General features: G+C 47.2%; 1 protein-coding gene and 1 long non-coding RNA gene across 2 annotated transcripts; one reads left to right on the forward strand and one right to left on the reverse strand.

Moving 5' to 3' along the window:
• LOC137045994 (uncharacterized) lies at nucleotides 1-24,851 on the forward strand. Its single transcript, XR_010898890.1, has 3 exons — nucleotides 1-199; nucleotides 19,494-19,561; nucleotides 24,678-24,851. It is a non-coding gene; the product is annotated as an uncharacterized lncRNA (long non-coding RNA).
• On the reverse strand, nucleotides 10,516-20,368 carry LOC137045993 (olfactory receptor 52D1-like). The gene is made up of 2 exons (XM_067423039.1): nucleotides 19,382-20,368; nucleotides 10,516-10,881 (listed from the first exon to the last, which is right to left on the reverse strand). Exons 1-2 carry the CDS (start codon nucleotides 20,327-20,329, stop codon nucleotides 10,801-10,803), a joined length of 1,029 nt encoding a protein of 342 aa, XP_067279140.1. The 5' UTR covers nucleotides 20,330-20,368; the 3' UTR covers nucleotides 10,516-10,800.
• Nucleotides 24,852-27,222: the final 2,371 nt, after the last annotated feature.

Consider the following 27,222-nt stretch of genomic DNA (forward strand, 5'->3'; position numbering starts at 1 on the left):
GTGGCAGAGTTTAAGAGGATTTTTAGATTACGAAACACTATTAAAAACAGTCAAAAACATGGCGAAGACAGTGTATACAAGATAGGAGGCTATTTAGTTTATTTTTGACACTTGGAAGGCAGCCGAGAGGGACTCTTCAGACCCAGAGACTGCATATTCAGATGTTGTGGAGGCATTTGTTGCTATCCTAGATCTATAGGTAAGTGAAGCTTGTCTTTTCTATGCTGAAACTGTGAGAAATGTTGGTGAAATAGGCATAGATTCAGATGTTTTAGTTCAAAATACCACTGTTTCACGCATCATAGTGTGTGTGTGTGTGTGTGTGTGTGTGTGTGTGTGTGTGTGTGTGTGTGTGTGTGTGTGTATACACGCGCGTATGCGTTGCATGTGTATGTGTGTCCGTTCATGTTTTTACATGCACTACATTCATGTGTTTGCGTGTGTTCATGTGTTTGCATGCATGACATTCATGTGTTTGCGTGTGTTCATGTGTTTACATGCATGTGTATCCGTTCATTTGTTTACATGTGTGTGATATGTGTACATGAATGTGTTGGCATGTGTGTAAGTAATTATTTTGTATTATTACTTCATTGTTATTTGGTTTTATTCATAATAAAATGTATTTATAGTCCAAGTCCAGTCAAGTCTTCTGTTTGGTTTGGTTTTATGTTTATGATTTTGATTTAAGTTAAGTAATAAACTGCAATTGGGTTCAAAATCTCGCCTCTCCAGTGGACCTTTGATACAGAATAACTGACCGCCAAAAATGGACCCAGCAGTTGCTCTCTTGCGTCTACGCCAAGGGAACTGGTCGATGGAGGACTACGTTCAGGACTTTTTATATTTTATTGAGGACTTAACAAAAAAAAAAAATGTTTTGGCTTGGACCCTGACCTCGCTGAACTCATGCCCTCGGTAGAAAACCTTTCTACCCTTTTCCAGTTTATGGATTTTATTTCATTTCTGAATGGTTTCTCTTTTACTGTGGAAACTGTGGAGGAGGAGTCCCACAGTCCTGCTCCAGGCCACGTCCATGCTCCAGCCCATGAGCCCACTCCGGCTCCACTCCAAGTTCAGGCTCCAGCCCATGAGCCCGCTCCAGTCTGCCATGAGACTGCTCCAGTCTCAGCCCACGAGCCCATAGCTACCCCCAAGAACAAAAATTTTTTAGGGGGGCAAGGGGACCATTGAGGCCACTAAGGCCACACTGCCGTGGCCCCTTGAACTGCCATTACAGCCATGGTCTCTTGAACTGCCTCTACCGCCATGGCTGCCCATGCCCACACCTGAGGGTTCAGGTTTGACCCACGCCTCAGGGTCCAGGTCCGCCCACGCCTGAGGGTCCAGGTCCGCCCACGCCTGAGGGTCCGGGTCCGCCCACTCCTGAGGGTCCGGGTCCCCCCACGCCTCAGGTTTCAGGTCCGCCCAAGCCACAGTGTCCAGTTCCGCCCACGCCACAGGGTCCAGGTCCACCCACATTCCCAGGCCTGTCTCAGTCACGCCAGGGTCCATGTCCAGTGCCTTGACACGGGCTTGGCCCACCATCCCTCCCCCAAGTCTGCCCCCAAGACTTTTATTGATGTTTTGATTATGTATGGGCATCAGGGGCCGCCCATAGAGAGGGGATCTGTCACAGGGTGTTTTGGTGTAGTTTCATGTTTTTTTAAGTTTATCATGTTCACTGCCATGTTTTGTCATGCACTTACTGGTTTTGTCATGTGTTCCCTTGTCATGTGAGTCCATTGCTGCGTTCCAGTTCGTTTTTATCATGCCCTTTACTCGCAAACTTCCCTCCGTCTCATTCACTCGGATGTGCGTCATTGCTTATATTGCATGAGTGCCCACTACTGGTGGAAACTTTGCAATGGACTGAACTGGAACGCCCTAAACCCTTGATCACTTGGAATCCACTATGGAGTTGATTTTTTTTTTTTTTTTTTCTTTACGAAATTGTTTAATGCAGCATTCTATATGTATATGGATGTGTTTGGGTTGTTTTAAATGTTTTTAAAAATATCATAGAGTTGTTTGTGGTGGGGTAAATTAAACGCGATATGTGGAGACGTCACAATCGTGTTGCATTGTGGTATATGAAGCTGCCTGAAGTGTACATATGAAGTAGACTTGCTCACTCGGTCAAAATCGAGGGAGCAAGGGTCTGTCCATATAAACTTCCCTTGTCCACTTCACGAAGTGGAACGCACTTCAAAATGGTGGCGGGTTTTCCCCCAAGGGTAACGGCTTAGGGAAGTTTGCTAGTGTGTGTCTTAAAGTGGAGTGGCATATGACATTATGTGTTCCTGCCTCGTGTTTCTGTGTCATATTGTCATTGGTTTATGTGTTAATCATTGTTCACAGATGTCCCTTGTCTTGTCATTAGTCCTTGTGTATTAAAGCCCTCATGTTTGCCATAGTCTTTGTCAGTTATTGTATGTGTAATTCTACTGTCTGTGAGTCATTGTTTTGTCATGTCTTTTGTTTGGTTTTCCCAAGTCTTGGTTTTAGGTTTATGATTTTGAGTTAAGTTAAATAAACTGCATTTGGGTTTGAAACCTCGCCTCTCCAGTGGACCTTTGTTACACACTTAAGCAATTTTAGTTTAACAATTATTTGTCACGGTTTATATATTCACCGTCTCTCTTCTCTGTGTCTTGTGAGGTTGTGTTGGAGGCGTGGTGACTGATTATGGGACTCATCAACTTCACCTGCTGCACTCATCAGCCACATTATTTAACCTGGTCTCTCACTGGCACTCAATGTCAGATCTTTTCCCCTGGGAGAGTTCTCTTTTCCAGGTCCAGGATTTTGGCCTCTGGTTGTCCCCTGCTTCGCTGGCTCGCTGCCTAGCCGCCTGCACCTGACCTTCGCCGTGGTTTGCCTCCCTGTGCCCTGGAGCTTGTCTCTTTTGCTACTTTTCTGCCTGTTATTGAGTCTTGTTTATTGTTGATGCTCGCCATCCTGCTTAACAATAAACTTATCTTTTCGCTATTGGATTCTCCTGTCTCTTATTTCAGCCATGACATTATTATTAAACAGTTTATGAATATAAATGTAATCTAAATAAGATTTGGAATCAGTAGATAAAGCTTTTAAAATGACTACAAGTGAGCTTGCGTGTGTTATAAACTTCACAACTTTAATTTTTTGATATAGCAAGATATATTCTTATTGCTGTGTAAATGCATTTATCTACGGAACTGAACAACGAATCTTGCTTATTGTCTCTCTCTCTCTCTCTATCGAGAGAAGTGAATTGTAGACATGCGATTGGCTGTTTGCTACTGATGTCACACTTTCATGTGCACATGCTGAATTATTTTTTTCAACTTAATCCCTTAACCCTGAGTTTGTTCAACAACCATCATGGTATAGACCCCTTCACGGGTGACGTCACAGGAAAATTCACAGTTCGCAGTGCGCATATCAGGGTCAGAAAGTTCATTCCATCCCACTGAATTGTACGTTAACCAGAGAATTTCTCTTCAAGAAAAAAATGCCTACTTGCATCGTGAACTGTGAAAATCGCACCAGTTGTGGGTCAAGTTTTTCAGGATTCCCACAGGATCTCATCCGTTAAAGAACATCGACGATATAACGTTATGTGGCTGCAAGCTATAACGGGCTGGGGTGTGTTAATGATGTCACGCAGGTGGTGGACTCGGAGTATTAACTGCTTTTAATGAATTAGCTTGAGATTGAATTCATGCTAGATTTTTTTGCTATAAATTATAGACATGGCATCTGAGGACTAATTCTTTTTTTCTCCATTATTTTGCTTCATTTCCAGATTCGTTCATAAGCTCGTAATTCTTAATGTATGCACATGCGCTCTTCAACTAAAAGACAAATTACATTTGTATGTATTCACAATAAAATATATGATCGTACTGAATGTCAGCTTGCTTTATTTTGCTCAAGATAACGTGTCATGCAAACAAGAAAATCTGCTGCACAGGTCGAGAGCTATCGTTGCAACCACACAAGTTTGCGATGATGTTTATGGATGTTCGTTCGAACAATGATTTCGGAAAAACACAAACTCAAACTTGTCACATGCCTGTCCTGTCTTGTGTGCACTTGTGGGTTTTGTTATGTTGAGCATGTGCTCGTGTCCCTGTCAGTTCCCTCCCCCTTGTTATCTGATTAGTGTTTATTGGCCCCACCTGTGTTCCCTGATTCCCTTTTGATATATTCCCTTTATAAGCTCCTTGTGTTTGTCAGTCTTGGTCAGATCGTTGTATGTCTCGTCTACGTCTCCCGGTTCCCCGTCATTCCTTTGGTATGTTTGAGTCTTTGGTTTCTGTTTTATGATTATGTGTTTTTTATGTGTTTGTTTTATTTTATAATAAATTATCATTTTCTGCACGAGTCCTCGCACCAGTTTTTCTTTGTGTTTGTAACGTGACAGAACGATCCGACCATACTATGAGGACTCAGCAGAGAAGGCCTCCCTCGGTGCCAGTTCCGGGGGTCCCGAGTCCGGGAGCCCTGAGTCCAGACATGGCCTGGAGGGCTGTAATGGGAGGCTTTGTGGTGGCAGTCCTGCATGCTTGGGAGAAGCACAGGGTGTCATCCACAACCTCGGTGGTCCCTGTGCCGGTGGTCCCTGTGCCGGTGGATCGTGCTCCGGTGGTCCCTGTGCCGGTGGATCGTGTTCCGGTGGTCCCTGTGCCGGTGGATCGTGCTCTGGTGGTCCCTGTGCCGGTGGATCGTGCTCTGGTGGTCCCTGTGCCGGTGGATCGTGCTCCGGTGGTCCCTGTGCCGGTGGATCGTGCTCCGGTGGTCCCTGTGCCGGTGGATCGTTCTCCGGTGGTCCCTGTGCCGGTGGACTCCGTTCCGGTGGTCCCTGTGCCGGTGGACTCCGTTCCGGTGGTCCCGAGTCCGGAGACGGCCTGGAGGGCTGTGATGGGATGCTTTGTGGTGGCAGTCCTGCATGCGTGGAAGGAGCACAGGGCTTTATCCGAAGCCCCAGAGGCAGTTCCGGTGGTCCCAGTTCCGGTGTATCGTGTGCCGGTGGTCCCAGTTCCGGCGGCTCGTGTTCCGGTGGTCCCTGTGCCGGTGGATCGTGTTCCGGTGGTCCCAGTTCCAGCAGATCATGTTTCGGTGGTCCCAATGCCAGCAGATCGTATTCCGGTGGTCCCAGTGCCAGTGGATACTGCTGGACTGGAGAAGTTTCCCCAACGCCCTGCCTGCGCCGCTGAGGCGTCCTGCTCTCCCTGCGCCCCTGAGGCGTCCTGCTCTCCCTGCGCCCCTGAGGCGTCCTGCTCTCCCTGCGCCCCTGAGGCGTCCTGCTCTCCCTGCGCCCCTGAGGCGTCCTGCTCTCCCTGCGCCACTGAGGCGTCTTGCACTCACCGCGCCTCCCTGGTGCCCCCTGCACTCACCGCGCCTCTCTGGTGCCCTGCTCTCACCGCGCCTCCCTGGCGCCCTGCTCTACCCGCACTGCCCTGGCTGCCTGAACTCTACGGGCCGCCCCGGCCGCTTGAACTTTGTGGGCCTCCCGAACTCGACTTTTTGTTTTCCTCGTTCCTCCCTTGTTTACCCCTCCCTTGTCTGTACCTTCTTTGTCTGTCCCTCCCGTCCCGCCCTGGTCTGTCCCTCCCGTCCCGCCCTGGTCTGTCCCTCCCGTCCCGCCCTGGTCTGTCCCTCCCGTCCCGCCCTGGTCTGTCCCTCCCGTGCCCCCCTGGTCTGTCCCTCCCGTGCCCCCCTGGTCTGTCCCTCCCGTGCCCCCCTGGTCTGTCCCTCCCGTCCCTAGTGGAGCGTCTGGAAGCCGCTCCTTAAGGAGGGGGTAATGTCACATGCCTGTCCTGTCTTGTGTGCACTTGTGGGTTTTGTTATGTTGAGCATGTGCTCGTGTCCCTGTCAGTTCCCTCCCCCTTGTTATCTGATTAGTGTTTATTGGCCCCACCTGTGTTCCCTGATTCCCTTTTGATATATTCCCTTTATAAGCTCCTTGTGTTTGTCAGTCTTGGTCGGATCGTTGTATGTCTCGTCTACGTCTCCCGGTTCCCCGTCATTCCTTTGGTATGTTTGAGTCTTTGGTTTCTGTTTTATGATTATGTGTTTTTCCCCCCTCGTGGGTTTTGTTTTGAGTTTATGTTTTATTTTATAATAAATTATCATTTTCTGCACGAGTCCTCGCACCAGTTTTTCTTTGTGTTTGTAACGTGACAAAACTATGTTGATAACAATGAAACATAATAATAATAATAATAATTCATTACATTTTTATAGTGCTTTTCTAGGCACTCAAAGCGCTTTACATAGAAGGGGGAATCTCCTCAACCACCACCAATGTGCAGCATCCACTTGAATGATGCGATGACAGCCATATTGCGCCAGAACGCCCACCACACACCAGCTGATTGGTGGAGAGGAGACCGAATGATAAAGCCAATCAGGATATGGGGATTATTAGGAGGCCATGATGGACAGGGGCCAGTGGGCAAATTTGGCCAGGATGCTGGGGTTACACCCCTACACTTTATCTAAGATTTTAATGACCACAGAGAGTCAGGACCTCGGTTTAACGTCTCATCCGAAGGACGGTGCTCTTTGACAGTATAGTGTCCCCATCATTATACTGGGGTGTTAGGACCCACACAGACCACAGGGTGAGCACCCCCTGCTGGCCTCACTAACACCTCTACTAGCAGCAACCTAGTTTTCCCAGTTGGTCTCCCATCAGGTACTGACCAGGCTCAGCTTTGCTTAGCTTCAGTGGGAAACCAGTCTTGGGCTGCAGGGTGATATGGCTGCTGGTTTAATAATGCTTTTGGCTAACGATGGTTTTGTATTCATTTAATCTTGCACAAACAATATAAATTGGTACGTTTATAGTCATTGTCTGTGTTTTATATGTGCCTTATAAATACTTGCCCTTTGTAGTGAACCTAAACTGGTCAATTACTTGATTTAAGCCAAGGTAAAAACAAAAAGTGGTAATTTAACGTTTGTAGTTAGCCGCAGGCTAGCGCCAACATTGTGACAACAACGCAGAGTTAAGCCATGGTAAGTAAACAAGATGTTTTCTGTAAACTGATTCAATAGTTAGGTGAAGTTTGATATATGGCAATTTTACCTGTGGCATGCTGCAGACTGTCTTTACATTAGCGCTTTCACTATGACTACAGTAGATCGTGTTGGTTCCCTTTCGAGAGAGGTTCCACGGCATCTGTGTGGCATGCCTTGGACGGGACCACGCGCAGCTCGCACTCTCTCAGGGCGGCTGCCCCGAGTGCGATGAGATGGCGCTGCAGACCCTTCGGGCTCGCCTCGCCACCTTCGACCAGGTCCCTCCTCCTGCCGCTGGGCCGCGCCGCAAGAAACGCCGCGACCAGAGACTGCCGGAACGGTCTGGCGACTGCACGCCGGATGACTCCCCGCGTGCCTCGCCATCGCCGGTCACCTTCACCCAGGAGGAAAAGCGTCCCTCTCATGCAGCGGCCTGTTCGGTTTCCTTCGGTGGCCCGTCGCCAGAGGATGATGAGGACAGCCTCTCCACAGCCGCTTCTGGTAGCGAGTGGTCAGCTTCTGTCTCGGAGCCCCCCGCTTCGACGCAGACCGCCACGAGCGCCAAATCTAACGTCGACGCGGAACTCATCCGCGTGCTCTCCAGGGCCGTGGAAGACCTCGGGCTCGAGTGGTCCCAGCCCGATGAGCCCAGGACCTCCGCAGCGCGACGGACTTGGCCCTTCGCGCCACTAAAGCCACTGCACAAGCCATCGGGAAAAATATGGCTAACCTGACGGTCTTAGAGAGGCACCTTTGGCTGAATTTGACCGAGATGAAGGACGCGGATAAAGCCTCCTTTTTGGACGCCCCCATCTCCACTACCGGTCTCTTCGGCCCGTCAGTCGTGGGTTTCGCGGAACGTTTCACTGAAGCGCAAAAGGCTTCGCAGGCTATGAGGCATTTCCTGCCTAAGCGCTCCAGCTCGTCTTCAGGCCAGGGACGCTCTCGAGGTAGACCCCCGCCTTCTCAACCCGCTAAGCCGGCAGAGCCACCTTCCCGGCCTCGCTCCTCTTCTGGACCGCGCCAACGTTCCCGCTCCGCGAACCGCAGCAGTCGGCCTGAACGCCGGGGACCTCGACCCAGGCTTGTGTTGAACCCCGAGCCTCCGAAGCCGTCCTAGCCGCAGGGATAAAAAGGAGATGGTCAGGTCTCGCCTCGGCCGGACCCCCATCTCTCCCTCCCGGTCTCCCAGTTCCCTGCACCCAGGTGACTGCCGACCTCAGTTTAGCAGCCAACGAGCCCGTTGTCAAACGCACTCGCCTGCACACAAACGCTGTTATCACGGCGACCCAAATAAATCTCAAAAAGAGCTTTTTCTCTGTAGTAAATGTGCCCACACATCAGTCTGCACTCCTACACTCATTCACCCCTCCCACCCATGCTATAAATGTCCCGGCGCCCACTCCACAGTGCACGCCGCCACACATAAGCACTACCCCCTCTATGTCTCAAGCACAAAATGGCAGCGCTACCGAGTTCCCTCTAGTAGGTGACCCTTATCCGCGCCGGCTCCAGCCGCTATCGTGTCGGGCTCAGGCCTGGCAAGCCATGCCCGGGGTATCAAATTGGGTTATGAACATAGTAAAAAGAGGCTACTCGCTACAGTTCGTTCGCAGGCCCCCGCGCTTTCGCGCCGTGGTCGAGACCTCGGTGAGAAGCAGCGTCAGTCACGTGCTTCGCACCGAGATTTTGAAACTGGTAGAGAAGGGAGCGGTGGAGCCCGTCCCCCCTTCCAAAAGCGAGTCGGGCTTCTACAGCCGATACTTTCTCGTTCCGAAGAAGGACGGAGAGCTCAGGCCCATCCTAGATCTAAGGCATTTGAACAAAGCTCTAATGACTCGCTCGTTCAAAATGCTAACAGTGAAACAGATCCTCGCGCACATTCGCCCTGGGGACTGGTTTTTCACGATAGATCTGAAAGATGCGTACTTTCATGTGCAGGTAGCCCCCCACCACAGGCCATTCTTGAGATTCGCCTTCGAGGGGCAGGCTTATCAGTACACGGTCCTGCCATTCGGCTTATCCCTGGCGCCCCGCACGTTTACGAAATGTATGGACGCGGCATTAGCCCCGCTCAGGCTGAAAGGGATGCGGGTGCTCAACTACCTCGACGACTGGCTAGTGATAGCCCAGTCTCGAGCAGAACTACTAACACACAGATCCTGGCTCCTCAACCATTTAGACTGGATCAATATCGCCAAGAGCTCGATGTCACCCACTCAAAAGATATCTTTTCTGGGCATTGTTCTAGACTCGAGACGCTATCCGTCCAGAACATGGCGACTTCATTCAAAGCCGGAACTCGCGTTCCCCTGAAACACTTTCAGAGAATGCTCGGCCTTATGGCCTCGGCATCGTCAGTGCTCAGGCTGGGACTGCTACACATGCGCCCCCTCCAGCGTTGGCTACGCGCCCGTGTCCCTCCTTATGCATGGAAATGGGGCCGTTTTCCCGTCAGAGTGAGCCACAGCGTTGTCAAAACTTTGGCTCCTTGGACGAGGACAGAGTGGTATCGGAGGGGCGTGCTTATGGGCACAGTTACGAAGTTGAAAGTGGTCTCGACAGATGCCTCCACTCGGGGGTGGGGAGCCCTGCACGAGGGCAAGCCGAGCTCTGGCCTGTGGGCAGAAACAGAAAAGCGGCTGCACATAAACTGTCTAGAGATGAAAGCGGTCGCCTTATCGCTGAGAGCTTTCCTTCCACATATAAAGAACCACCACGTCTTGGTTCGTTCAGACAACATGTCGGTGGTAGCGTACATAAACCGCCAGGGTGGCCTGAGATCATGTTCCCTTCACCGCATGGCGAAGCATCTCCTTTTATGGGCAGAGCACAACCTGAGCTCCCTGAGGGCGGCTCACGTGCCAGGTATTCTGAATGTGGGTCCGGATATGTTATCCCAGGGGAATGGTCTCTTCACCCGCAAACGGTTCTCTTAATTTGGAACACCTTCGGCAGAGCGAAAGTGGATCTCTTCGCCTCAGAAGACAACACTCACTGCCCAATATTTTTCTCCAAACGCAGGGATGCCCTGGCCCATGTCTGGCCCAGTCTCTCGCTGTATGCTTTCCCCCCGATCACGATGCTACCACAAACCATCAAGAAAATCAGGGAGACAGCATCCGCGGTGCTTTTAATAGCCCCGCTCTGGAGGAACCGAACGTGGTTCTCCGATCTGATCCAGCTGTCAGACACAGCCCCATGGCCCATTCCGCTGAGGAATGACCTCCTCACGCAGGCGAAGGGGGGGATCTGGCATCCCAGTCCCGAACTATGGGCCCTCCACGTATGGCCCATCAACTGGTATCGGGAAACCTCTCTGACAGAGTTATGAACACTATAGCGGAAGCTAGAGCCCCCTCGACGAGGCGGCTCTATACTCTGAAGTGGTCAGTGTTTTCTAACTGGTGTGCCGTCCGAAATATCGACGCACGCTCATGCGAAACAACAGAAGTGCTCGCTTTTCTCCAAGAGCTACTGGACGCGGGTCGCTCCCCCTCCACGCTCAAAGTTTATGTCGCCGCCATAGCAGCTAACCACGCTCAGGTCGCGGGACATTCACTAGGGAAAAGTGAGCTCATTGTACGTTTTCTTAAAGGGGCCAGGAGATTGAACCCCCCTCGCCCCCCTTCGGTCCCTATTTGGGACCTCGCGGTGGTTCTAGACGCTATGAAGGGTCCCCCCTTCGAGCCTCTCCAGACCGCGACCATAAAGCTTTTATCACTCAAAACTGCGTTTCTGCTGGCTCTGGCCTCGGTTAAACGTGTGAGTGACTTACACGCACTCTCAGTGAGTCCGTCCTGTCTCGAGTTCGGGCCCAACAACTCCAAAGTTGTTCTTAAACCGAGACATGGTTTTATACCCAAAGTGCTTTCTACCCCTTTTAGAGCACAGGTTATTACTCTGCTTCCTTTACCCGCATCTCAGGGTGAACAGGACGCGAATCTACTCTGCCCGGTCAGAGCTTTGAGACTGTATCTGGAGCGCTCCTCCCCCTTCAGGCAGTCGGACCAGCTGTTTGTCTGCTTCGGCGGCCGCACTAAAGGTTGTGCTTCAGTCGATCTAAAAACCTGACACCTATGGCGAAATTAGGGCTTTATATAGCCTCCTGTATGCAAATATAAGCACCTTTTTTCGGCGGGCTCCTGGAACGCCCCCCATTGGCTCGTTCCTCTCAGCCGCCTCACCATAGGTTCATGCAGTTGCCGTGGCCCGGCCAATCAGAGCGCTCCTCGCGCTGAGCTATGGCCGTTCAGTGGCACTGTGCTTTACATGGATACCTTTATTAAAGTTTTGCTTCATATTCTCGAGAAAAGGAGTTTTTTCCATACGTAATACTCGTTCCTCTCTCTCAGGGAACCGAGGTTACGAAAGTAACCGAGTACGTTTTCTGACCCCATCTACGATGTTTACAAACACTGAAGGGGTCTAGAGGCTCCTCTTCTGTTTGTTTGCAGTCTCGTAGCTCTGATTATTGACTGACTGAAAAAATTTAAATTTAAATATCAGAGTTTGAAATTATAAAATTTGTAATACCTATTTTGCTAAAGGCTCATGTTGTTGTTTTATTCACTATATTTATTTCTCTACATTTACTACATGTCCTGTGGTACAATTATCTGATCAGATATAAATAATAAAGGTAACAACTTTTTAAGAACAGTTTAGTAATAAAAAAGTATAACTTAATTGTTATATAGTGCCTTTAAAGGATATTCAAAAAACACTTTACAGTAATAAAAAAATACAACAATCAAAAAGTAAATCAGACAGAAAAATAAAGAATGGTAAAATAAACAAGAAGCCAGCAATGAGTACCATTATTTATGATAATTATTCTTTTTTTTTTAAGTTCCAAGAAACTGAGCTTCCACTTAGACTAGAGATGAGAGTTCCCTTTCAGTCGGTCACGTTCGACGTACGTCAGAACTGAACCGACGAATGGGATCTTACTTTAGAGACCAATCCTACTTCGAGCATCTAACAACGAGCCAATGAAATTTGGCATGCGATCACGCATTCCACGCTCCGCCCCGCAGCGCGGGTATAAATAGGAAGTGGAATGGTAGATCAGCGCTTTCTACTTCGGAGCCGAGCAGTGCTTACTGTTTCCTACGAAGAGTGTCTGACTATGAGTCAAAAGTGTTGAGTGAGAGAGTCTGCCAGTGCGGGTGATACGGCGCGTCAGTGAGAGACCGTCTGATCAGTGATCAAGCGATCTAAAGGAGCTTGTTGGTTCGCTGAGCGTTTCCCATACAAACTGTTGGTTCGCTGTCACGACAACCGGCGCGCGTCAGTCGGCGCTCTAGATGCGCGGTCGAGACTATGAAACCTCAGATGGGGTCGAGTCCCTTCGCCTATCCCCCGATCTAGTTCATTTCTAGTGTTACTGGAAAAGGGCTACTTTGGCTGATAAGCGCTGGTGGCCTGAGGATTACAGTGGGGATTCCCCGCCGGGTAAATCCCCTCGGGCCCCCACTCCTCTATTGCATCAAAAGCATGCTGAGACTCTGTTCGTGGGTGGTACGGATTCTCTCATGAGAACACGACCACGTCAGGGCATTGTTCGCCTTGCCTTCTTCATAGAGGCTTGAGCGCTCAGTGCGCTGTGTGCCGTTCTGACGGCCACGTTCACTGTCTCGCATGCCTGCTGGTAGTTGAAGGTGGAATCGCTGATCCTAAAGAGAAAAAGGGCTAGCGTTTCATTTTTGGCTCTGGCAGAGGACAGATGTCAATTGCTGCATCGGAGAGAGGGAAATATGGAGGGTCAAAAGGGCCAAAAATGAGACAAAAAAAAAAAAAAAAAGTATCATTGTTTTCCCTCTCTCACTGCCCTCTGCCCTGCACGCACGAGGGTAGTCCCAGCCCAGGGGTTGTGCAGGAACTGCGTGCGGTGTTGGACCTCGCCCTATGGGCGACAAAAATCACTGCACGCTCCCTGGGTCAGGCGATGTCCACACTAGTGGTCCAGGAATAGGGGGCTAACCTGGCAGATATGCGCAAGAAAAGCCTGTCTGTCGGGCTGGCCTCCTCGGCGGCACCATCGAGAACTTTGCCCAGCAGTTCTTGGTGGCCCAAGAGCAGACGGAGGCGTTGCACCAGGGTGCCGACGACCAGCTGCTCGGTCGTCGGTCGCAGCGCCTCTGCTGGCTCGTCGCCGAGGGCATCCCCTCCTGCGTCCGCCTCCACCCTGCTAGAGCCGAGCAGCAGCCTCCACTGGAGGAGCAGGGTGCCGGACGCGAGGGACGCCCAACCCGTCCAGGGCCCGCTAACCGGCAGGCAAGCGCAAGGGGACGCGGCCCTGAGACGGGCCGGCTAGGGAGAACAGGAGCTGCTCGGGGGAGACGATGTTCGCATCCCTCCCCCACCCCCCCGGAGGAGGACCGGGGGGCCCTGACTGGTTGCGGTTCTGCCACTGGCTCTCCGGAGTCCAGCGGTACCCACATTTTAAGAGCAGTTTCCTCTCTCTCTGGGCCCCAAGAGGGTCAGGTTGGCAGTGTGCGACGCCCACGGGCCTTGTCACTCCTTTCCTACCCTCCCGTCGCCAGGGGGCAGTTGTGTGGGCCTCGAGGATGCCCCCGGGCCTTCTCACCCACACACTTCCTCTCTCGTGAGCACTCAGTCAACACTCCGGGCCGCCCACGGGCCTCCCGGGTCGGGGCTGAGTGCTTCACTTTCCTGCCTCCGGGCAGTGGGCAGCAGAGTGGGCTCAGAGGACGCCCCCGGGCCTTCTCACCCACTCTCTGTCCAAACCAGGAGTGCTCAGGCAACACTTCGGGCCGCCTCCGGGCCTCCCGAGTCGGGCCAGAGTACTCCGCTTCGCTGCCCCACACCGGGCACGTCTGTGGTGCGGTTGGTCCCGCTTGCACGGTCTCTGGGGGCCTGGCTAGGTCCCCGGGCCGTCTTGCTGGCTCAATCGCTACAATCAGACTCGGCTACGCGATTCAGTTCGCGCGCCGGCCGCCCAAGTACAGGGGCATCCTCTTCACCTCCGTGCGAAGCAGCGATGCTCAGGTCTTGAGGTCAGAGATCGAGGTCCTACTGGCGAAGGACGCGATCGAGCCGGTTCCTCCAGCCGATATGAAGACGGGGTTCTACAGCCCCTACTTCATTGTGCCCAAGAAGGGGGTGGGTTACGACCAATCCTGGACCTGCGAGTTCTGAATCGGGCCCTGCACAAGCTCCCGTTCAGGATGTTGACGCAGAAACGCATTTTTCCAATGCATCCGTCCCCAGGATTGGTTTGCAGCGATCGACCTGAAGGATGCGTACTTCCGTGTGTCTTTCTCCCTCAACACAGACCGTTCCTACGTTTGGCGTTCGAGGGGAAAGCATATCAGTACAAGGTCCTGCCCTTCGGGCTGTCCCTGTCGCCCCGCGTCTTTACGAAGGTCGCGGAGGCAGCCATTGTTCCGTTCTGAGAACGCGGCGTTCGGATTCTCAACTACCTCGACGATTGGCTGATCCTAGCCCAGTCGAAGGACCAGTTGTGCGAACACAGGGACTTGGTGCTCAGTCACCTCAGCCAGTTGGGCCTTCGGGTCAACCGAGAGAAGAGCAAACTCTGTCCTACACAGAGGATCTCTTATCTCGGTATGGAGCTGGACTCGGTCAACCGGACTGCGCGCCTCTCCGAGGAGCAAGTCCAGTCGGTGTTGAACTGCTTGAATATGTTCAAGAGCAGGACAGCGGTCCCACTGAAATTCTTTCAGAGGCTCCTGGGGCATATGGCATCTGCAGCCGCGGTCACGCCGCTCGGATTGCTTCATATGAGACCGCTTCAACTCTGGCTCAATGGCCGAGTCCCGAGGTGGGCGTGGCAGAGCGGGCAGTACCGGGTCCCAGTGACTCCTTACTGCCGCCAAACCTTCAGCCCGTGGTCCAGCACTTCGTTTCTCCGGGCCGGGGTGCCCCTAGAACAAGTGTCCAGGCATGCTGTGCTATTCACGGATGCCTCCACCACGGGCTGGGGGGCCACGTACAACGGGCATGCAGTTGCTGGTCTGTGGACGGGGCCGCAATTGCATTGGCATATCAATTGCCTCGAGTTACTGGCAGTACATCTGGCACTCCGCCGCCTCAAGGGGCCGCTGCGTGACAAGCATGTACTGGTCCGTACGGACAGCACCACGGCCGTTGCGTACATCAACCGTCAGGGTGGTCTACGCTCCCGTCGTCTGCTCCAACTCGCCCGCCACTTCCTCCTGTGGAGTCAGAAGCAGCTGAGGTCGCTTCGGGCCATTCATGTCCCTGGTGTGCTGAACTAGACAGCCGACGAGCTCTCTCGTCAGCCAACACCTCCGGGAGAGTGGCGACTCCACCCCCAGGCGGTCCAGCTGATATGGGACCAGTTCGGAGCCGCACAGGTCGACCTGTTTGCCTCTCCGGACTCGACCCATTGCCAGTGGTACTATTCCCTGACCGGGGGTACCCTCGGCATAGATGCACTGGCGCACAGCTGGCCCCGGGACCTACGCAAGTATGCGTTTCCCCCAGTGAGCCTTCTTGCACAGACTCTGTGCAAGGTCAGGGAGGACGAGGAGCAGGTCTTGTTAGTTGCGCCGTATTGGCCCAACCGGACCTGGTTCCCAGAACTCACACTCCTCGCGACAGCCCCTCCTTGGCCGATTCCCCTGAGGAAGGACCTTCTTTCTCAGGGACGGGGCACACTATGGCACCCGCGTCCAGACCTCTGGAATCTTCATGTCTGGTCCCTGGACGGGACGCGGAGGTTCTAGATGGACTACCACAAGCTGTCGTAGATACCATCGCTTCAGCTAGAGCCCCCTCTACGAGGCGCCTCTATGCTCTGAAGGGGAACCTGTTCGCTGAGTGGTGCGCTTCCCGCCGGGAAGACCCCCGAAGGTGTTCGATCAGTGTCGTGCTTTCCTTCCTGCAAGATGGGTTGGAGAGAAGGCTGTCTCCCTCCACCCTCAAGGTATATGCTGCAGCAATAGCAGCGTACCATGATGTAGTAGAAGGTAAGTCCGTGGGGAAGCACGACCTAGTCGTCAGGTTCCTCAGAGGTGCGAGGGACTAAATCCTCCTCGTCCATCCTCGATACCCTCTTGGGACTTAGCTCTAGTGCTCCGAGCACTTCAGAGCCCTCCCTTCGAGCCTTTGGCGTCTTGTGAGTTGAAAATCTTGTCAATGAAGACAGTGCTCCTGACGGCATTGGCCTCGATCAAGAGGGTAGGGGACCTGCATGCACTTTCGGTCAACGAATCGTGCCTAGAGTTCGGGCCGGGTAACTCTCACGTTGTCCTGAGACCCCGGCCCGGATATGTGCCCAAGGTTCCTACCACTCCCTTCCGGGATCAGGTGGTGAACCTGCAAGCGCTGCCTTCGGAGGAGGCAGACCCAGCCCTGGCTTTGCTGTGTCCGGTCCGCGCTCTTCGCGCTTACGTTGACCGGACCCAAAGCCTTCGGACCTCAGAGCAACTCTTCGTCTGTTACGGAGGCCAGCAGAAGGGAAAGGCTGTCTCCAAGCAGAGGTTAGCCCACTGGATAGTGGATGCTATAGTCTTGGCCTACCAGTCCCAAGACGTGCCTTGCCCGTTCGGTGTAAGAGCTCACTCCACTCGGAGTGTTGCTTCTTCCTGGGCGCTGGCTCAAGGCGCCTCGCTGACAGACATATGTAGAGCTGCGGGCTGGGCGACACCTAACACGTTTGCTAGATTCTATAGCTTACGTGTAGAGCCGGTATCTTCCCGCATCCTCGCCCCCAGGGGCCAGGAGCGCTAAGTGCCTGTTCTAAGTGTCGGCTTGCGAAACGCCACTCCCGCCCTCTGGGCCGGATACGTGCGTCTATTGTCTCCAGTTGTGTTCCCCGGGAAACCGGCTAACCCTGTCGAGCTCCTCCGTCACCCCTCCGGTGTCAGACGTTGCGGACCGTCTGACGCCAGGCCTGCACCCGTATGCTTGTGAAACGTGGCTGTAGGCTGGGTTCCATATGTAGCGGTTCCCTCACGGCAACCCCATATGTGTATTCTTCCACGGTACCAGCTACCCTTCGGGCTAGCCCCGTGTCTTTCCCTCGACAGAGCCCGCTCTGTCGTCTCTGGGCGTGTTCTTTCCCCCCTTTAGTCAGGCTGGAACCACCCCAGAGACTGCCATATGTTGCACTACCCTGCCAGGTTAGTCCTTATGTGTATTCTGCCACCTCTCCTTACCTGAAGGACGTGGCCCCGCAGCGTACCCTCTCTCTCAAGTACGAGGTAGGCACGCTTTCCCAGCGTTCCAATAGTCATTCTGAGTGGGTCTTGCAGAAACAGCAGTGACTGTACTCCCTGCTTGGAGCCCTGACTTCCGTACCATACTAGACGGTGCAGTGCGCTCAAGCAGGACGCTGGAAGGGCCAGCATCCTGGCGTTTTCCATAGGGATCCCATTCGTCGGTTCAGTTCTGACGTACGTCGAACGTGACCGACTGAAAGGGAACGTCTCGGTTACGTATGTAACCCTCGTTCCCTGAAGGAGGGAACGGAGACGTACGTCCCGTCGCCAGATGCTGTGCTTCCGCTGGGAGTCCGGTCACCTTTCGGCTCCTCAGCAGAAAAAGCGCTGATCTACCATTCCACTTCCTATTTATACCCGCGCTGCGGGGCGGAGCGTGGAATGCGTGATCGCATGCCAAATTTCATTGGCTCGTTGTTAGATGCTCGAAGTAGGATTGGTCTCTAAAGTAAGATCCCATTCGTCGGTTCAGTTCTGACGTACGTCTCCGTTCCCTCCTTCAGGGAACGAGGGTTACATACGTAACCGAGACGTTTCACTTCTCATCTCTACAGGTACAACTAATTCATAGCATTCTGTGCATTGCTTGGCAACACACATCTTTGATTTTTTTAAACTATATTTGCATTGGTAGGTGATAAATATACAAGCTTACTGTCTTTTGTTCTGAAATGTACACTCTCATTTTGTCCTGAAATGTAAACTCTCAATACGAAACAATGGTAACACTTTATTTTACAGTGTCATCGTTACATGTTACAGTAATAACTATAAAATATGCATAATTACATGCAACTAACCCTAAACCAAACCTAGTTCTAAGTACATTTTTGTTACTTAATATTACTCAGTACTTAAATGTATAATAAAAGTGTAACAAAGAGAAAGTGTAACTGAAACTTTTGATTACATAATGATTGTATAAACGCAGTATCACTCTCTCACATCTGATCTGCTTGCCACTGCTAATCATTCTACAGGTGTTGCGCTCTTGCTTGAGATATGCCTTAATATTACAAGTCCTCAATCTTGTTATTTTAATGTGGTTACATGACATTTATAATATTGTACTAAATTTAATTAAAATCATGATTATGGAAAGTTGAATTAAAAGCAGAGCATTTTTGCAGTTTTCATTTTGTCAGGTATGGAAATGTATATGGACATGTAACGAACAGATCAAATGCAGGCAAATTGAAAGTAAACTCAAGTGCAGTTTTATTGAGAATGAGAACAGATCCTACATAAACTAAAACTTGAACATACTTGAACATACTATGACCAGATTTGACTGCAAACACTCACCAACAGTGGGTTACACATAACAATACTCAACAATGACCAAGACAAACATGAGGGCTTAAATACACAGAGGCTAAGGACTAGACAAGCGACATCTGTGAACAATGAATTAACAATGAACCAATGAGAACATGACAGCAGAACACATGACAAGACAGCACATGGCAGGATCACATGAGGGCAAGAGAATCGCATGACAAACCAGGAAGCACATGACAAAAAAGAAAACATTACTGTGAAAAAAAAACTTGAAAATAAAAGGCATGAACATGAACAAACAGTGACTCAAAGTACATTATGATTTTGTGAGATTTGCTGATTTTTTTTCTTGTTCCTTCATTGCTAATTACTAATTAATAATTAACTTTATTTATGCTTTCTTCACCTTATTTTATTTTAAAATAAGTTTTATTTTCTCTTACGAAACAAGAGTAGTGTAATTTAAAATAAGCATTAGTGCTAACAGGTGACATTGAATCTTTTGATGATTTTTTTCACTTATATTATATTTACATGTATATTATAGTCATATTCTATATGATATATGTACATGTATATATTGTATCATATTTAATTGCTGTTATAATTACCTTCATCTTTATAATGTGGAGATGGTTATATACAATAAAGCACTTGTGTGTGTGTGTGTGTGTGTGTGTGTGTGTGTGTGTGTGTGTGTGTGTGTGTGTGTGTGTGTGTGTGTGTGTGTATATATATATATATATATATATATATATATATATATATATATATATATATATATATATATATATTTATTTTTTGTAATGTAACAAAAAAAATCACATTAAATTAACTTTACTTTTAAAAATAAGTTTAAACAGTCTCTGTCTTATTTCCTTGGCTTGTAAACCATATATTATGGGATTCAAGCTTGGTGGAATAACATGGCGAATTATAGTAGATGCATTTTTACTTTCATAGGATACAGGGAAACGATGAATTAAAATGGTGGCAAATCCAGAAACCATCATGATCATATAAACAGCCAGGTGAGTGCTGCATGTTTTTATTGCTTTGCTATTAGTTGCTTTGTTTTTGCTTTGGAAGCATACCCTCGCTATCCTGAGATATGTCAATAACACCCACCCCAATGAGGACGTTAGTAAAACCACAGTAAAAGTTAATCCATACACATTATTAATAACTGTATTTTCACAGGACAGTTTAAATAGTGAAGCATTGTCACAAAACAGGTTTTGAATCACAGATCTGCAGTGAGACAGACGGAGACTGAGGCCAATCAGAATTCCCACCAGTACTACTGCAGAACCCCAGGCTCCTGCTGACAGATTAACCATCGTTTTATTACTCATTACGGTTGGATATCGCAATGGATTACATATGGCCACATATCTGTCAAAGGCCATGATCATTAGAATAGTGTGGGATGCTGCTCCATATAAATGTGCAAAAAAAGCTTGCATAGCACACTCCACATATGTGATGTAGCGCTCAGAGGGGTCTGTTAAGATATGACTCATCATGCGTGGCAAAATAACAGTCGTCCCTAATAAATCATTCAGTGGCAAATTGCAGAAAAGAATGTGCATTGGCTGATGTAACCCTTTTTCCACTGCAATTAGAATCAAAATCCCAATGTTAGATACTGTAATAAATATGTATGGAAGTAAAAAAAGGATGAATACAAGATAATTGGACAGTTTTGTAACTTGTAGTCCCTCCACCAAGAGTATGTTGTATCTGACCGTCAGGTTGTCCATCTGTGACCTAAAGAATAGACAAAGGAGATATAGCATTGTATAAGCATAAGAAGATCATAGAGACAGTAGATTGTAGTTTTTTACAACCAATTTAGGCTCATGATGCTTTTGTGAAACACAGAATATAAACACGAAATAATTAAAAATTCTCCCCTGATTTGTTTACCCCAGTTGTTTTAAAACCAACTCTGCACATTTTAGATGTCTCTCTTTTGTGACACTCAGATTAGTTCATTAAGTGCTCACCTGATGAGTATGATAATATGAATAAGGTGTATTAAATTAAAGAGACTTACAAAATGTGCAGGGTAGTGAGTTTTCAGGACCAGGATTGAAACCACCCCACTCTTATATGTATACTTACATACGGTAGATGAATAATAGATAAATAGCTGTCTCCTCAGTTTAATATAGTGGCACACAGCTGTTGCATTCCCTTTAGCTTCATGAGATTCAATAGCAAAAAGTGTTTCAGAAGAGATGGCTTTATACCATTATATATGCGTGCCACACAAAAACTTTTGTCATCAATCCCAAGAGTGTAAAACTATTCTCTTTTGCTGCGATTGGTGGACTACTGATCAGGTTTACTTGTACTGTAATGTTCTGTGTAAATGTTTAGGGATTATAAGCAACAAAGGAACTGTGATCCTGTTTTGCCTGTACTGATTAAAATCTTCTTCGTTATTTCTCTATCCTAAAAGAGATATGCATCAGAGAATGTAAACCGGAGAATTTTAACTTTAGAAACATTTTGAGTCCCCCTTCTCTTGCCTCAGTGGTTTGACAGATGCGTAGGCATACAGCCTTTCAACACTAGGTGGCTCTGCAACGCTACGTTCACACCAAACGCGAATTGAGCGTCAAAATCGTGTTTACCGCGTCTAGTTTGACTCGTGAACATTTTGTATCAATTAGCTGCGGATGCGCGTAGAAATCGAGCATTTGAAGCGAAATAGACATGCGTTAAAGGCGCTCCAGGTGAAATATATTAAGCATTAACAGCTACACATGTGGTTCAGCCAACCCACTACCTGGATTCACTGTCTGCATGTATATTTAAATAAAACATAAAGTTATGAAACTTCACTTTGCCCTCAGTCAAAATGATTTGGTAGGCAACAATAGATTAATTGGACCAAAAAAATCGCCCATTAGATGTACACAAGACGAAGTATATGTCATGTTTAACCTCTACATAGACTTCCGAGCCAGCGGCAAACGCCAGAAGGACTGGCCGAGGAAAGGATGCTCTCGCTGGGTTTAACGAGCGCTGAGCGCCCGGAGATCGCCTGGATCTCACAACTCCAAAAACGCAAGAGTGTTATTTTAGGCTCTGTCTATGAGTAAAACATCCTATGTAAACCACATATTTTAGCTTTAAACAACTACATTATCAACAGAAAAGCATTAAAACTACATTTAGTGACAGAATAAATCAGTATTTTTTAAATTATATGCAGGGTTTCTCATCACATGGATGACATCCTCATTGGTTATTTGGTTAATAATTGGTTAACATCACATCCTCATTGGTTAATGCGGCGCGAATTGACGGCAAAGTTCAAATTTTTCAACTCGGGCATAGACGCGAATTCGCTTCAAACGCGTGAATGCACAAAAAGCACCTCCAGACGCACGTCCACGTGCCTTTCCATTTCCTTAACATGGAAATAATTTGCTCCAGATACTCTATTCGCGTTTGGTGTGAACGTACCTTAAAGGCTTGAAACTAAATTCTTTATTCTCCTTGTAACCGGAATGAGTACGCTATGCCTTTAAGAGGTGACGTGATGACGCCAGCGAGTTTAATGTCTCGCGGTCATTGTGAACCCCTCGAATGAGTGTGTGTGGTTTTCCCCCTCCGTAACTGGTGCGTTGGAGAAACTGCTTGTTGACTGCTGCCCTTGAAGAAATGGTGTGAGTAAATGTAATTTTATCCATAGGAGTCTAATCTAACAAGAGTCAGTATTAAATGCAACGTGTGGTTTTAGGATTATTCCTGTGCTGATAATCTGTTGATTTGAACACACTGTGCATGCAACACTGTGTTGGCTTCAGCTACCTAATGATCGTGTGTATATTTCTGATGCTTTTGACAATTCAATGTGCGTAGATGTCTTTTATATCTATGTGGGAGTATAATCTAATAGGAGACGTTAGTATTAAATGCCATGTTGTTTTAGGATTATTCACGTGCTGATGACCTGTTGATCTGAACGCGCTGTGTGCGGACAACACTGCGTTGGCTTCAGCTACCTAATGATCATGTTACGATGAGTTGAGAGTAACAGCGTGCACAGAGGTTCATACAGAATCGACTGCGTTACAACCCATTTCTGCCTTCACTGAGACTGTGTTTGTCAACAAAGTGAACCATAGCGTATTTTAAGGAGGTATGTGAGTATTTTATAAGTTTATCAGTGTGTAATTGTAATATGCTGAATTAGATGTACTGTATGTGTTTACATAAGGTTTAATGAAGTAATCAGTTTAAATAATTATTAAATATTAATGTTAGTAAGGACGTTGAAATGTTATGTTTTGCATTAATTAACACGTTTAGTAAATTAGTATGAGGTTTAAAATTAACTGTTAATACATTTGGGATGGGTGCATCTGATTGGTCGTGTTTGTGTGCGTGCGTTTGCTCATAGCTGGGGAGTTCTCGCGAGACGCTTCATTCTCAGTAAAAACATGAATGAGAAGCATCGCGTCTGATTTGTTATTCACAAATGTACTCCCTTACAGGTATATGAAGCGTACATTTGCACACATGTGGATGATTAGTGTTTCTAGATGTATTTTCTAAGAGTATTGTGTTTTATTATTACTTGGAGTGTGATACGGGCCGAGTACAACGTACAGCTTTAGAGTTATTGGCTGTGGAGCATGCGGTTCGCGCGCAAATCATTCATGTGTGTCTAGAGGACGATTAAATGTATGCGGTTGAGTTGTTCTATAAACTGTTATGATTTGTATTGTGTGTGTTTTGTATGAGATGTGGGCTAGTAAATATAAAGAGTGTGGATGTTTAGCGTGGGATGTGCACTACTTTGAGTGTATACTCATTCACGGTGAATTTGAGATGCACATTTAAAGGGGAAGTACACCAGGAGAGCTCATGCATTTATTCTGTATACAATTATATGAATAAGACAGTTCATACATTGTTGTGTGTAATAATTGTTCATTTATTGCCACAAATTCATTCTCAGTAAAAATATGGATGAGAAGCATCGTGTCTGATTTGTTATTCACAAATGTACTCCCTTACAGGAGTGCTACATAATGTCTTTTTGTGTAATAAAAAAAAGTGAAATGGTTTTAATTACAGGTCTTAAAAGGTTACTTCAGCGATTAGCATATGGCTTTGCATCAGTAGAAACCCTGGAGTATATTCAAATAAATGTGCTTTCCCCCCTCATATACCCCTGAGACAAGAGATTTATGCATTTTATTTCTGGAAAAATTCCTCCTATGATGCTAATTGACGATATTTGCATCATAGGAGGAATGTTTGGCCAAAGGCTAAAGACTACAGCCAGCAGAGGGAGCCATTTACGCATGTTTTGAACCCGCGCATGGGGGATGGGAGATTACACTAAGAGCTCAGCTTGCAGCTACAGGCACTCATTTAATCTATATTTATAATATTTTAAATCTTGGTTAACCAAAATACATTAATTTATTGACACATTTTATGATTTTTTTATGGCCCTCTGTTAACCAACATTCAGTGATACACTGTTCTCTTTCTTTCAGTACACTACGAGTTACGTCAGTACTGACAAAATGGGGATTCCCATTCAGTTGGTCACTCTCAACACCACGTCGGAGTACCGACGAATAGGAATCTCGCTAGCGAGAGCCAATATACTTCGAGTGTAACTAAACGAGCCAATGCACATTGGCATGCAATGATTGCACCAGCTGCTCATGCCACGCAGAGCGGGTATAAATGAGAAACAGGTGCTTGCATCAAATTAGCCTTTTGCTTCAGAGCCGAGTGGTGAATGGATTGTCCTGAAATCACTCTCTACAAGCGTGTGTTAACATAACGAGTCAAGCTCTTTGGGTGGATCTCTCTTCGTTTGGTGTTGGAGTGACAGTATTGCAGCAGTATTGCAACAAAAGGCTGTTCTCACAGCTGGTTGGGTGCGCTGTTTAGAGCGCTAAAAAGCCATTTTTACGGCTGGTAAGAGATCGCCTTCTATGAGAACGAGAGCGCGCATGACAGGCTACACACATTCCCTGTCTGTGTCGCCGCGACTATCCCCTGTGTGCTTCGGCACCCCAGAGAGCATTTTCCCTAAAAGAGCTACACAGATAGAGCTTGCGTCTTTATAAAGATGCCAATCTACTTGTGTGTTTCTGGTTGCAGTTGTTCTCTGTCCTCACTGACGGCCACGAGCATGGTTTCACATGTCTGGGCAGCATGCTGAGACTGCGTTCGTGGGTGGTTCATGTTTTCTAATGAGAACATGACCACGTCGGCACGCCGGTCGTCTTCTTTCTCCGGGAAGCTTGAGGGCAGATGCGGTCGGACGGAACCGGAACCGGAGCGAAGCGAAGCGATCCCACGAAGAACATGAACACACAGGAACCCACAAGACACACTGCAACGGTCTGACAAAAGACTGAGTGAGACGCAGGAATATATGGGCCTGGTAATGAGGTGCAGCAGGTGAGAGTGATCAGTGATGAGTAATCAGTGACCACGCATCCAACAACACCACACAACACAGGCAGAAGGAGACAGTGAATTCATGAACCGTGACAGAAACAGTAACACTTTATTTTACAGTATCATTGTTACATTACAGTAATAACTATAAAATATGCATAATTACATGCAACTAACCCTAAACCAAACCTAGTTCTAAGTACATAGCTACTTAATATTACTCAGTACTTAAATGTATAATAACAGTGTAACAAAGAGAAAGTGTAACTGAAACTTTTGATTATATAATGATTGTATAAAAGCAGTATCACTCTCTCACATCTGATCTGCTTGCCACTGCTAATCATTCTACAGGTGTTGCGCTCTTGCTTGAGATATGCCTCAAAGGGTTACTTCAGCAATTCGTATAATATGGCTTTGTATCAGTAGAAACCCTGGAGTATAATCAAATTATTGTGCTTCCCCCCTCATATGCCCCTGAGACAAGAGATTTATGCATTTTATTTCTGGTAAAAATCCTCCCGTGATGCAAATTGACGATATTTGCGTCATCTTTGGAATGTTTGGCCAAAGGCTAAAGACTACAGCCAGCAGAGGGAGCCATTTGCTCATGCCCACACAGGAGGGATGGAGATCGCACTCACAGCACTCAGCTTAGCTGCAGGCATTTATTTAAACGGATGCTGAGCAATGTAAATGTTTTAACTTCTCAAATTAATTTATATGAAAGTTAAGCTTCCAAAGGCATGAACTGAAAACGTGCCAGACGGCTTTGGGAATAACCTCACAGGGCAGCGAAGCCTTCTGGGAGTTGTAGTCTTTCATCCCCATGAGACAAAAATACATTTTCTGTCTTTTCTCAGTCAAAGGCACCAAATTCAAAAATAATTTCACATTTCTAATACAATAATTTTAAATACAGATTCATCTTTCTAGCGCTGAAGTATCCCTTTAATATTACAAAGTCCTCAATGTTGTTATATTAATGTGGTTACATGACATTTATAAGATTGTACTAAGTTTAATTAAAATCATGATTATGGAAAGTTGAATTAAAAGCAGAGCATTTTTGCAGTTTTCATTTAGTCACGTATGGAAATGTATATGGACATGTAACGAACAAATCCAATGCAGGCAAATTGAAAGTAAACCCAAGTGCCGCTTTACTGAGCATGAGAACAGATCCTACATAAACTAAAACATACTTGACTATGACCAGATTTGACTACAAACACTCACCAACAGTGGGTTACACATAACAATACTCAACAATGGCCAAGGCAAACATGAGGGCTTAAATACACAGAGGCTAATGACTAGACAAGCGACATCTGTGAACAATGAATTAACAATGAACCAATGAGAACATGACAGCAGAACACATGACAAGACAGCACATGGCAGGATCACACGAGGGCAACAGAATCAAATGACAAACCAGGAAGCACATGACAAAAAAGAAAACATTACTGTGAAAAAAATTTGAAAATGAAAGACATGAACATGAATAAACCGTGACACACTGTGAAAGTACATTATGATTTTGTGAGATTTGCTGATTTTTTTTCTTGTTCCTTCATTGCTAATTACTAATTACTAATTAACTTTATTTATGCTTTCTTCACCTTATTTTATTTTAAAATAAGTTTTATTTTCTCTTACGAAACAAGAGTAGTAATTTAAAATAAGCATTAGTGCTAACAGGTGACATTGAATCTTTTGATGATTTTTTTTCACTTATATTATATTTACATGTATATTATAGTCATATTCTATATGATATATGTACATGTATATATTGTATCATATTTAATTGCTGTTATAATTACCTTCATCTTTATAATGTGGAGATGGTTATATACAATAAAGCACTTGTGTGTGTGTGTGTGTGTGTGTGTGTGTGTGTGTGTGTGTGTGTGTGTGTGTGTGTGTGTGTGTGTGTGTGTGTGTGTGTGTGTATATATAAGTTTTAGAGTGCTTACCTGGGACATAAAAGGCCTGTTGTTATTAGCACATTTATAGTTCCACTGTCCACATTCATCACAAGGTTGTTAGCTGATGTCTCCAATGCATTTAATGTTATATAGGATATTCACACAATATTATATATTAGAATGAATATTTAGAATGAAACAGAAATGAAGATCAATGTATATTTGCTATTCAAACTTTATGATTATTACTTATAGAAATATTGTAATATAACATTATTTTCATTTTATTTTTGTAATGTAACAAAAAA

Source organism: Pseudorasbora parva, chromosome 18 (genome assembly GCF_024679245.1).
Source record: "Pseudorasbora parva isolate DD20220531a chromosome 18, ASM2467924v1, whole genome shotgun sequence".
Taxonomy (NCBI): domain Eukaryota; kingdom Metazoa; phylum Chordata; class Actinopteri; order Cypriniformes; family Gobionidae; genus Pseudorasbora; species Pseudorasbora parva.

Excerpts from the sequence above, each read along its gene's own strand:
- LOC137045993 (XM_067423039.1), bottom strand. The coding sequence starts at position 20,329 with ATGCTATATCTCCTTTGTCTATTCTTTAGGTCACAGATGGACAACCTG. Across the intron at positions 10,882-19,381 it reads GACAGAGACTGTTTAAACTT|TTTGGGTATAAAACCATGTC; the intron begins ATTTTTAAAAGT and ends GGTAGAAAGCAC.